This window comes from Callionymus lyra, chromosome 17, assembly GCF_982586985.1.
Source record: "Callionymus lyra chromosome 17, fCalLyr1.hap1.1, whole genome shotgun sequence".
NCBI lineage: Eukaryota > Metazoa > Chordata > Actinopteri > Syngnathiformes > Callionymidae > Callionymus > Callionymus lyra.
In genome coordinates this window covers 18,901,225-18,914,245 of record NC_141834.1, presented here as the reverse complement: position 1 = coordinate 18,914,245, position 13,021 = coordinate 18,901,225, and the positions used below count along the sequence as shown (strand labels likewise).

The following is a 13,021-nucleotide window of genomic DNA, read 5'->3' as shown; positions in this document are numbered from 1 at the left end:
GAAAAAAAAACAGAGCAACAGCAACATATGGTCGCTGCGTAAAAATCTTCATTTTCTGGCACAGAACCCACTTGTGTTTCCTGGTGTCGGAATATTCTGTTAACTGGACCAGAGAGGGAGTCAGAACCAGGCCACTGATGCAGAGTCTAAGATGCTTTTTAGCTCCAGCGCCAGAGTTGAACTGAAGCGATGATCATGTTTTAATGTGCACTTTCAACTGTAGATGCTTACACAACACTTTTATAACTTCATCTATAATGGAACGTCTTAAAATGCTTTATCGTGCATTTCTCTTGCATCTATGACTCATTTATGACTCATTTATGACTCGACTTAATCTCATTTTCTCACTTTAATGTGGAGCAAACATGAACCCAACAGTATATATATATAAATATATTAGTCATTCATTTTCTACGGCTTTAAACCTTATGGGGGGTCGCGGGGAGACTGGAGTCTATCCCAGTTTCATTGGGCAAGAGGCAGGGGACACCCTGGACAGGACGCCAGTCTGTCTCAGGACACACAAAGACAGACAACCATTCACACACACACTCATACCTACGGACAATTTCCCCAAGTTCCCAATCAAACTCTTAATGTATATGTATATATATATTGTATATATATAGTGTATATTTACTATTGTAAATAGTATTTGTATTTGAGAAAAACACATGTGCCGGAAAATAATATTAGCATTAAATATGAAAAAGAAAATTGTCCTGGAAAAAACTAGATTGACTGAAAAAAACTTGAATAAATAAAAAATGTTTATTAGCAATTAAACAAATACACATTGGTATGAAAAAATATGAGCTGATAAAAAATATATTGGTATTGAAAATAAAATAATATTGGTTGAAAAACAATATTGGAATACAAACTAATAAGCCTAAAGTTGTTTTTACATCCAATATTATTTTTGTCAGCCAATATTTTAGTTTTTGCTTCATTTTCAAGGTCAACTTTTTCTTGCTTTTCTAACCCATATTTTAATTTTTGCTTGGTTTTCAATTTCACATTTTCCTTCTTTTTCGACCCATATTTTAATGTTATTTTCCCAGTTGCATTAATTTGATTTGATTATGTAAGAGATGCATCTTTATGCCTTTAATTCACTTATTTCCGTCAAAATATTGTATAATTTCTTTGACATTTTGTTCAGGATTTAAATAATAATCATATTAAATTAACTTACATGTAATTATCGAACTTGACTAGATCGCTGAAGTCGTGCACGACTTTGCCATCATGATAAGTAATGAACATATATTTTTATCAACTTAAATTAATGTTTACTGATCTGATCCAGCCTTACACCCCAGCTCGGGCTCTGAGGTCTGTGGATCAGAATCTACTGATGGTTCCACGCACACGGCTCAGGACCAGAGGAGAGAAATCTTTTCAGGCTGTTGCTCCTAAGCTTTGGAACGATCTTCCTCTCTCTTGATGGATCTACTGACTCCTTTAAGAAACATCTTAAGACGTTTCTATTTGTTCAGGCTTTTCCTTGTATTTCTCGAACTCCTGTGTTGTTCTCAGTTTTATCTTGATCTTTAAAGTATGTACTTTTTTGAGTATTGTTTTGATTGTTTAAGCGCTTTGTGACCCTGGTCTCGAAAAGCGCTATATAAATAAATATTACTTACTTACTTTCAACTCAATAAATGTGATGTCCATTAAAACATGATTAGCTTCTCGACATCTTCCTCTTTATGTTCTTTTAATGGATGAATGAACTTCATCTGCTCAGGAACGACCTGCTGAATTCAATTCCTCTTCGTTCCTGAAGGATAGAAATGGTGGTTTCAATGATTTTATTGATGTTTTTGTTGTCAGTAAACAAAGAGATTCATCTCTAAGGAAATACATGTTTCTGCTCCACAGTGTTCCTCGGCGTCTCCGGGCTCGCCACGTACCAGGTCCGGTCCGACAGCATGTGCGTCCAGTGGCAGCCGCTCGTCCACGCCACTCTGTACCGGGTCTCCATCCAGTCCACGCTCAGTGAGTGATCCACTCGTACTCGTCTCAGAATCTCTCGACACTTTGACCTCTTTGTAGCTCCAGGATGTTGAAGATCTTAGACGATCATCTGCAGGACCTTCAGTAACAAGTGCTGCTGCAATATTATTATCTCTCACACTTTTGGTTTCACCTCCTGGTTTATTACTGGCTAAAGATCACCAGGAGAAAATGTTGTGTTTTCCACATAAATCATGTTGTGACGTTTCTTCACAGTGAAGAAGTTTTAAGCACAAAAACACATCAACCCCAGTTATATCCTTAGTTTTTACAAGAATACTGGGTTTTGGGTTAAATTAGATCCAAAATATTTTGAACATCTGTATAAATAATTGAGTAGATTTTTGTGTGTGTGTTTCCACTTGATCTTTTAAACTCACAAACTGCTCGACAAAAGGACTGGAAATCTAGCCGTAGAGACTGATTTTATAGCAACTCCATCAGGGCAATGGAAAGGGGGGCAAAAAGACCCCCATGAAAAGTAAAGTGAGTCCAATTTTGATGAAAACAAAATACCTTGATAATTATCATTTAGAATACTGACTGTTCACTAAAGGTTTGAGGTGAGGGGGCTTATTTTGTTGATTATAAGGGGGCAGAAAGGGGGGGCAGGAGACCCCTATGAACATTAAATTGTAAATACATCCAATTTTGATGAAGACAAAATAATCATGTTGACTTCTGACTCTCACTGAAGGTTTTAGGGAGGCGGAGGAACTTCTTCAGGTGAAGGTAATGGGGGGAACAAGGAGACAGAAGACCCCCATGAGTTTTTTATTAGATAGTAAGTAGGGAAGATTTTCAGAATGTGAGCTTATTTTGCTATTTGAAAGGGGGCAGAAATGGGGACAAAAGACCCTCATGAAAATCCAATTTGGATGAAAGATAAATAATAAATGACCATGTAGACACTGACCTTGCAGAGAAGGTTTTAGGGTGGATAGCAGCTCGATCAGGTCAAGGTAAGGGGGCACAAGAGGGGCAGGAAACCCACTAGAATGTTGAAATATGTTTGATTAAATGTTATATGTATAACATACCATATAAGGAAGATTTCCAATATTTCCTCTTATTTTGTTAATTTTAATGGGGAAGAAAGGGGGGGCAGGAGACCCCCATGAGATTAAAACATGTGAGATAGTGAAAATTAGGTAAACTACTGACTGCTTGGTGAAGGTTTGAGCGGTCTTAGGCAACTCAATGAGGGCAAAGAAAGGGGGAACAGGGGGGGGCAGGAGACCCCTGTGAAAATACAAATACGTTACATTTTGATAGAATCTAAACCTTATGTATTTTATAGTATTAAGTAAGATTTTAAAAAATGAAGCACCTTTTTGGAATTTAAAGGGGGCAGAAAGGGGGGCAGAAGGCCCCCATTAAATTCAAATATGTCCAACAGTGATTCGATTTAAATCATGTTTTTAATAAACTTTTCAGAACTTCTTTTGTTTTTGTAAGGAGGTGGGTTTGGGGGCAGAAGACCCCCATGGAAATGAGAATATATTTTTATTAGGTTTAAACCATGTTTAATTCATATTAAATAATGATGTTTTTTCTCTGCTCTATTTCTGCCTGAACTGGGTTTTTTGGTTTTCAAATGTATTTTTAATGCCTTTCTTCTGTCATATACTGTATATAGTGTATGTTTCAGTAGTTTTTGATGTTCTTCCTTCTTCCTCTGACCCTTCCTTAAGCAAACCTTCCCCGTCGTTGTTAAAGTTTATTCAGGCTTTTATAACTGGAGAGGTTTATTAAAATTTAAATGAGAATATCCTCATAAATAATGAAAAAAGGCTCATTAAACTAAGTCAGCGTTGAATTAATAGAGCTAGAAAATGAGCAAAGTCAAGATTTGAACAATCTCAGCAGAAAAAGAAAAGCAGCGGCGACCAATAAAAAGCATGAATCATGTCGGATCCATTACACTGTCGGCTTGAAACGCAACCATAATGAACATTGAGCGCAGATTTATGGAGGTTCAGGTGCGTCAGCCTTTCAGCATGTTTTCCTGCAATGATCCCGCAGGAGCAGGAGTTAATTGGAAGAATCTCATTACGGGGTGTGTGGGTGAAAACCTCTGTCGCACACTTGTTAAAACCTCTGTCGCACACACTTGTGAAAACCTCTGTCGCACACTTGTTAAAACCTCTGTCGCACACACTTGTGAAAACCTCTGTCGCACACTTGTTAAAACCTCTGTCGCACACTTGTTAAAACCTCTGTCGCACACACTTGTTAAAACCTCTGTCGCACACACTTGTTAAAACCTCTGTCGCACACTTGTTAAAACCTCTGTCGCACACACTTGTGAAAACCTCTGTCGCACACTTGTTAAAACCTCTGTCGCACACTTGTTAAAACCTCTGTCGCACACTTGTTAAAACCTCTGTCGCACACTTGTTAAAACCTCTGTCGCACACACTTGTTAAAACCTCTGTCGCACACACTTGTTAAAACCTCTGTCGCACACTTGTTAAAACCTCTGTCGCACACACTTGTTAAAACCTCTGTCGCACACACTTGTTAAAACCTCTGTCGCACACACTTGTTAAAACCTCTGTCGCACACACTTGTTAAAACCTCTGTCGCACACACTTGTTAAAACCTCTGTCGCACACACTTGTTAAAACCTCTGTCGCACACACTTGTTAATGCTCACCTGTCGCACACACTTGTTAAAACCTCTGTCGCACACACTTGTGAAAACCTCTGTCGCACACACTTGTGAAAACCTCTGTCGCACACACTTGTTAAAACCTCTGTCGCACACACTTGTTAAAACCTCTGTCGCACACACTTGTTAAAACCTCTGTCGCACACACTTGTTAAAACCTCTGTCGCACACACTTGTTAAAACCTCTGTCGCACACACTTGTTAAAACCTCTGTCGCACACACTTGTTAAAACCTCTGTCGCACACACTTGTTAAAACCTCTGTCGCACACACTTGTTAAAACCTCTGTCGCACACACTTGTTAAAACCTCTGTCGCACACTTGTGAAAACCTCTGTCGCACACACTTGTTAAAACCTCTGTCGCACACACTTGTTAAAACCTCTGTCGCACACACTTGTTAATGCTCACCTGTCGCACACACTTGTTAAAACCTCTGTCGCACACACTTGTTAAAACCTCTGTCGCACACACTTGTTAATGCTCACCTGTCGCACACACTTGTTAAAACCTCTGTCGCACACACTTGTTAAAACCTCTGTCGCACACACTTGTTAAAACCTCTGTCGCACACACTTGTTAAAACCTCTGTCGCACACACTTGTTAAACCTCTGTCGCACACTTGTTAAAACCTCTGTCGCACACACTTGTTAAAACCTCTGTCGCACACACTTGTTAAAACCTCTGTCGCACACACTTGTTAAAACCTCTGTCGAACACACTCGTTAAAACCTCTGTCGCACACACTTGTTAAAACCTCTGTCGCACACACTCGTTAAAACCTCTGTCGCACACACTCGTTAAAACCTCTGTCGCACACACTCGTTAAAACCTCTGTCGCACACACTCGTTAAAACCTCTGTCGCACACACTCGTTAAAACCTCTGTCGCACACACTTGTTAAAACCTCTGTCGCACACTTGTGAAAACCTCTGTCGCACACACTTGTGAAAACCTCTGTCGCACACACTCGTTAAAACCTCTGTCGCACACACTCGTTAAAACCTCTGTCGCACACACTCGTTAAAACCTCTGTCGCACACACTCGTTAAAACCTCTGTCGCACACACTCGTTAAAACCTCTGTCGCACACACTCGTTAAAACCTCTGTCGCACACACTCGTTAAAACCTCTGTCGCACACACTCGTTAAAACCTCTGTCGCACACACTCGTTAAAACCTCTGTCGCACACACTTGTTAAAACCTCTGTCGCACACTTGTGAAAACCTCTGTCGCACACACTTGTGAAAACCTCTGTCGCACACACTTGTTAAAACCTCTGTCGCACACACTCGTTAAAACCTCTGTCGCACACACTCGTTAAAACCTCTGTCGCACACACTCGTTAAAACCTCTGTCGCACACACTCGTTAAAACCTCTGTCGCACACACTTGTTAAAACCTCTGTCGCACACACTTGTTAAAACCTCTGTCGCACACACTCGTTAAAACCTCTGTCGCACACACTTGTTAAAACCTCTGTCGCACACACTCGTTAAAACCTCTGTCGCACACACTCGTTAAAACCTCTGTCGCACACACTCGTTAAAACCTCTGTCGCACACACTCGTTAAAACCTCTGTCGCACACACTCGTTAAAACCTCTGTCGCACACACTTGTTAAAACCTCTGTCGCACACACTCGTTAAAACCTCTGTCGCACACTTGTTAAAACCTCTGTCGCACACTTGTTAAAACCTCTGTCGCACACACTCGTTAAAACCTCTGTCGCACACACTCGTTAAAACCTCTGTCGCACACACTCGTTAAAACCTCTGTCGCACACACTCGTTAAAACCTCTGTCGCACACACTCGTTAAAACCTCTGTCGCACACACTCGTTAAAACCTCTGTCGCACACACTTGTTAAAACCTCTGTCGCACACTTGTTAAAACCTCTGTCGCACACACTCGTTAAAACCTCTGTCGCACACACTCGTTAAAACCTCTGTCGCACACACTCGTTAAAACCTCTGTCGCACACACTCGTTAAAACCTCTGTCGCACACACTCGTTAAAACCTCTGTCGCACACACTCGTTAAAACCTCTGTCGCACACACTTGTTAAAACCTCTGTCGCACACACTTGTTAAAACCTCTGTCGCACACACTTGTTAAAACCTCTGTCGCACACACTTGTTAAAACCTCTGTCGCACACACTTGTTAAAACCTCTGTCGCACACACTTGTTAAAACCTCTGTCGCACACACTTGTTAAAACCTCTGTCGCACACACTCGTTAAAACCTCTGTCGCACACACTCGTTAAAACCTCTGTCGCACACACTCGTTAAAACCTCTGTCGCACACACTCGTTAAAACCTCTGTCGCACACACTCGTTAAAACCTCTGTCGCACACACTTGTTAAAACCTCTGTCGCACACTTGTTAAAACCTCTGTCGCACACACTCGTTAAAACCTCTGTCGCACACACTCGTTAAAACCTCTGTCGCACACACTCGTTAAAACCTCTGTCGCACACACTCGTTAAAACCTCTGTCGCACACACTCGTTAAAACCTCTGTCGCACACACTCGTTAAAACCTCTGTCGCACACACTCGTTAAAACCTCTGTCGCACACACTCGTTAAAACCTCTGTCGCACACACTTGTTAAAACCTCTGTCGCACACACTTGTTAAAACCTCTGTCGCACACACTTGTTAAAACCTCTGTCGCACACACTTGTTAAAACCTCTGTCGCACACACTTGTTAAAACCTCTGTCGCACACACTTGTTAAAACCTCTGTCGCACACACTTGTTAAAACCTCTGTCGCACACACTTGTTAAAACCTCTGTCGCACACACTTGTTAAAACCTCTGTCGCACACACTTGTTAAAACCTCTGTCGCACACACTTGTTAAAACCTCTGTCGCACACACTTGTTAAAACCTCTGTCGCACACACTTGTTAAAACCTCTGTCGCACACACTTGTTAAAACCTCTGTCGCACACACTTGTTAAAACCTCTGTCGCACACACTTGTTAAAACCTCTGTCGCACACACTTGTTAATGCTCACCTGTCGCACACACTTGTTAATGCTCACCTGTCGCACACACTTGTTAATGCTCACCTGTCGCACACACTTGTTAATGCTCACCTGTCGCACACACTTGTTAATGCTCACCTGTCGCACACACTTGTTAATGCTCACCTGTCGCACACACTTGTTAATGCTCACCTGTCGCACACACTTGTTAATGCTCACCTGTCGCACACACTTGTTAATGCTCACCTGTCGCACACACTTGTTAATGCTCACCTGTCTCACACACTTGTTAATGCTCACCTGACTCACACACTTGTTAATGCTCACCTGTCGCACACACTTGTTAATGCTCACCTGTCGCACACACTTGTTAATGCTCACCTGTCGCACACACTTGTTAATGCTCACCTGTCGCACACACTTGTTAATGCTCACCTGTCGCACACACTTGTTAATGCTCACCTGTCTCACACACTTGTTAATGCTCACCTGACTCACACACTTGTTAATGCTCACCTGTCGCACACACTTGTTAATGCTCACCTGTCGCACACACTTGTTAATGCTCACCTGTCGCACACACTTGTTAATGCTCACCTGTCGCACACACTTGTTAATGCTCACCTGTCGCACACACTTGTTAATGCTCACCTGTCGCACACACTTGTTAATGCTCACCTGTCTCACACACTTGTTAATGCTCACCTGACTCACACACTTGTTAATGCTCACCTGTCGCACACACTTGTTAATGCTCACCTGTCGCACACACTTGTTAATGCTCACCTGTCGCACACACTTGTTAATGCTCACCTGTCGCACACACTTGTTAATGCTCACCTGTCTCACACACTTGTTAATGCTCACCTGACTCACACACTTGTTAATGCTCACCTGTCGCACACACTTGTTAATGCTCACCTGTCGCACACACTTGTTAATGCTCACCTGTCGCACACACTTGTTAATGCTCACCTGTCGCACACACTTGTTAATGCTCACCTGTCGCACACACTTGTTAATGCTCACCTGTCGCACACACTTGTTAATGCTCACCTGTCGCACACACTTGTTAATGCTCACCTGTCGCACACACTTGTTAATGCTCACCTGTCGCACACACTTGTTAATGCTCACCTGTCGCACACACTTGTTAATGCTCACCTGTCGCACACACTTGTTAATGCTCACCTGACTCACACACTTGTTAATGCTCACCTGTCGCACACACTTGTTAATGCTCACCTGTCGCACACACTTGTTAATGCTCACCTGTCGCACACACTTGTTAATGCTCACCTGTCGCACACACTTGTTAATGCTCACCTGTCGCACACACTTGTTAATGCTCACTTGTCGCACACACTTGTTAATGCTCACTTGTCGCACACACTTGTTAATGCTCACCTGACTCACACACTTGTTAATGCTCACCTGTCGCACACACTTGTTAATGCTCACCTGACTCACACACTTGTTAATGCTCACCTGTCGCACACACTTGTTAATGCTCACCTGTCGCACACACTTGTTAATGCTCACCTGTCGCACACACTTGTTAATGCTCACCTGACTCACACACTTGTTAATGCTCACCTGACTCACACACTTGTTAATGCTCACCTGTCGACGGTGAGCAGATGTTGAGGAACGACTGTGAGCAGAAACATCTTCACGACCCAACATTTGTTTTTATGCTTCGACTAACTGATGGAACGAGACGCTGCTGCTGTGTTTGTTGCACCTTCAGGTTGATTATTTGCTGGTAGAATTTAACAATTTTATGTTGAAACTTTTGTTTTTTAATTGTATTTTTTAAGCATTAAGATATATTCAATAATTTAACTCAATCATTTCTATAATGCAAGATTTTATTGATTATTGATTAATTTTTCAAAATGATTATTTTTTTAATAAATAGTTACTTACTTTTTTTGCACATATAGTTTAATGTTCTATCTAAATTAAATTAAATCTAAATTCAATATTTTTTAATTCGTAGCCTTTTAAATTCAATATAAAAATGTTGGTATAAAAGTGGCTTCTAACCAGACTAATCCAACCGATCACTGAGTCACTCGCTCCAAGTTTAAAACTTTAAAAGTTGTTGTAAAACTACCATAAATTACAAATGCAGTAGCTAAAATCGTACTTTTGTTTTTTAATCCACCATGATGGATTGACCTGCCAGTGCTTCTATGTCGTCACATGATCGACTGTGCGTCACATGATTGGCTGAAAGTTTGATCAAGTAGCTCGGTACTCTGTTGCTCTTGTCTGGTGACACTATTATACCAAAATTTGTATATTGAATTAAAAAAGCTACAAGTTAAAAAACATTGAACTTGAGAACAAATATTTGAATTATAGGAATTAGAATACTAAACTCAAAGTGTAAAGAAAATGTATTTTGAAAATGATTTATTCATCATACATACTTCAACCTTTCAATATATACAATTATTTAATGAAATGACAATAAAACGTAAATTAAAAAAAATGTAATGTTCTGATTCCAATAATCAAAAAATAAACGTTCTAAATTCAATATTTTTTAGTTCGTAGCCTTTTAAATTCAATATAAAAATGTTGGTATAAAAGTGGCTTCTAACCAGACTAATCCAACCGATCACTGAATCACTCGCTCCAACTTTAATGCTTAAACTTGCTGTAAAACTACCATAAGTTGCAAATACCTCAAATCTTACCATTGTTTTTTTTTTAATCCAACATGATGGATTGACCTGCCAGTGCTTCCACGTGTTCACATGATCGTCTGTGAGTCGCATGATTGGCTGAAAGTTTGATCAAGTAGCTCGGTACTCTGTTGGTCTTGTCTGGTGACACCAGGATAACAACATTTTTATATTGAATTTACTAAAAATATAAAAATATTGAACTTGAAAACGTTTATTTGAATTATAGGAACAACAAACTCAAAGTGTGAATAAAAGGTATTTTGAAAATGATTCATTCATCCAACATAACTCAACCTTTCAATATATACAATTATTTGAATAAATGTCAATAAAATGTAAATAAATGTAAAAAAAAATCTAATTTAATATTCACTAATATAATATAGTATATAACAATAGTCACTGAAATACTTCCACAAACTTCAACATTGTTTGTTTGTAATGAATGTTGAAAGTTGAGACAAAATATCGATGTTTTTTGTGCTGATGAATAAATCTTTGTGCCCGAGGCTCAGGTTCTTATCAACCCGTCTGATAACCCGTGTCTGGTCCTGGTTCTGTCTCTGGTTCTGTCTCTGACTCTGTCTCTGGTTCTGTCTCTGGTTCTGTCTCTGGTTCTGTCTCTGGTTCTGTCTCTGGTTCTGTCTCTGACTCTGTCTCTGGTTCTGTCTTTGGTTCTGTCTCTGACTCTGTGAATCCAATCATCCTGAACTCGTTCAATCTGGTTTTCTTGCTCCTGGTCACCTGCAGACGGACAGAGGCAGGAAGTGAGTCTGGGGGGCGGAGCTTCACGACAGTGCTTCTACGACCTGACGCCCAGCAGTCAATACCAGATCTCCGTGCACAGCCAGACGCAGGAGAACGAGGGACCCCCGGTGTCCGTCACCGACATGACACGTACGTCCGTCTCCGGCTCAATAAATACTTTTCTTTTATCTCTCCGTTCTGCCTGATCCACTTATCTAGTCTACACTTGTTTACAACCTTATTATTATTCAGTGTTTTTTATTTTTTTTGATCTTCTTGCCCAAAACTAATTTAGATATTCATCAGAAACGTCTTATCTTGCTTTTGTTGCAAAGAGGGGAGAAAAACAAAAAGTACATTCTAGCTGTTCTTCAAATGTATCCAATCCAAGGTTATGTCCTGAATTTAATCCTTATTTTAAATCCCAATTTGAACTTTGACTCCGAGCTGCCGTCACTTTTGATACCTCTCATAATGCTTTGCCGCCCAGCTCACCCATTAACGCTTTCCATCACTTTTGACGTATTCATTCATTCATTCATTTTCTACGGCTTTATCCCTTGTGGGGGTCGCGGGGAGACTGGAGTCTGGTTTCATTGGGCGAGAGGCAGGGGACACCCTGGAGAGGACGCCAGTCTGTCTCAGGACACACAAAGACAGACAACCATTCACACACACACTCATATCCACGGACAATTTCCCCAAGTTCTCAATCAACCTCTGTATGATTTGGACTGTGGGAGGAAACCGGAGTGCCCGGAGTAAACCCACGCAACGCTACATAAAATTGAAATACAATATAGTAGCGACCAATCAGCCGTCACTAAATAGAGCAGTGTGTAGAAAGGCATTGTGGGAGTTCAAAGTTGTTGTTGGCACCATAAGTAAGGTGGTTGCAGTAATTAAAAAAAATATTTGTTCTAGTAACTTTCAGATACAAGTGTTTTTTTAATACTTTATTCTCCCCAACAGTACCAGCTCCCACTCAAGCTCCGACTGAACCTCCTGCGACAGAACCTCCACCAACACTTCCACCTGCTCGAGAAGGTACTTTAGAAAAAACACACTTTTTGCTCCTGTGTTCATTGTCTTAGAAAAATAAAAAGTCGGTGATTTAAAGTTTAAATCCCAATGGAACCCTCTCGAAAGAAAACAAGAGATTTTCAAGTGAATCAATGTCGCTTAAAGTGTGTTTAATAATCCGCTCGTGTTATTCGTATCGACGTGAGTCATATTAGACGGAGAGAATCTTCTCAACGCTGACATTTCCCCGTCTTCACACATCTTTCGCCGACGTGACCCTCGCTCACCTGCGGAGCTCGTCCTCCGAGGCTTTAGTCAAAATCTCTGACCTTTGTCGTATTGATTTCCTCGAGTGTGTCGACAGAAAAACCTTCGCTCGGCTCAGAGCGACACTAAAACCTTGAAAAGCACAAAGAAAACGCACGAAAAAAACCCACAGAAAAAGGGTTTAAATAAAAAACAACAACATGTTGGTAAGTTAATTTTACTGAGAAGCAGCGACTGAAGCCGTACAAGGGAAGACAAAAGTCTTTTGTCCAATTCACACGGGATAAGTATTACCTGAGGACCTCTGGTCATTTGTAATAATTACAGAGAATGTCTGAGTTTTAATCCTGTGCTAATGCATCACGTCTGTGATTTGTAATGTAATAATTCCGCCGCAAATTACCGACTGTAACACAGACCTCGTCTGATAATACTAGTCCTGTGCGAATCTGCAATTCTGAATGCTGAATATATGCAACCGTAACAGACTTCTAGGCTCTCGCCATTGTGTTAATATTTACTCCTGCTGTTTTATTTTGAAGGGGTTGAAAGGGAAGTAGATGGAGATTCGTTGTTGTTGGGGGGTGTGCTC

At 40.8% G+C, this 13,021-nt stretch overlaps 1 protein-coding gene across 1 annotated transcript in view; it reads left to right on the top strand.

Annotated features, from left to right (window-relative positions):
* The window catches only part of col14a1a (collagen, type XIV, alpha 1a), a 151,207-nt gene that overhangs the window by 71,910 nt on the left and 66,276 nt on the right, over window positions 1–13,021 (top strand). The window contains exons 23-25 of the mRNA XM_087812431.1: window positions 1,891–2,007; window positions 11,143–11,289; window positions 12,112–12,186. Coding sequence (XP_087668557.1) covers window positions 1,891–2,007; window positions 11,143–11,289; window positions 12,112–12,186 — 339 coding nt within the window. The remainder of the gene's footprint in view (window positions 1–1,890; window positions 2,008–11,142; window positions 11,290–12,111; window positions 12,187–13,021) is intronic.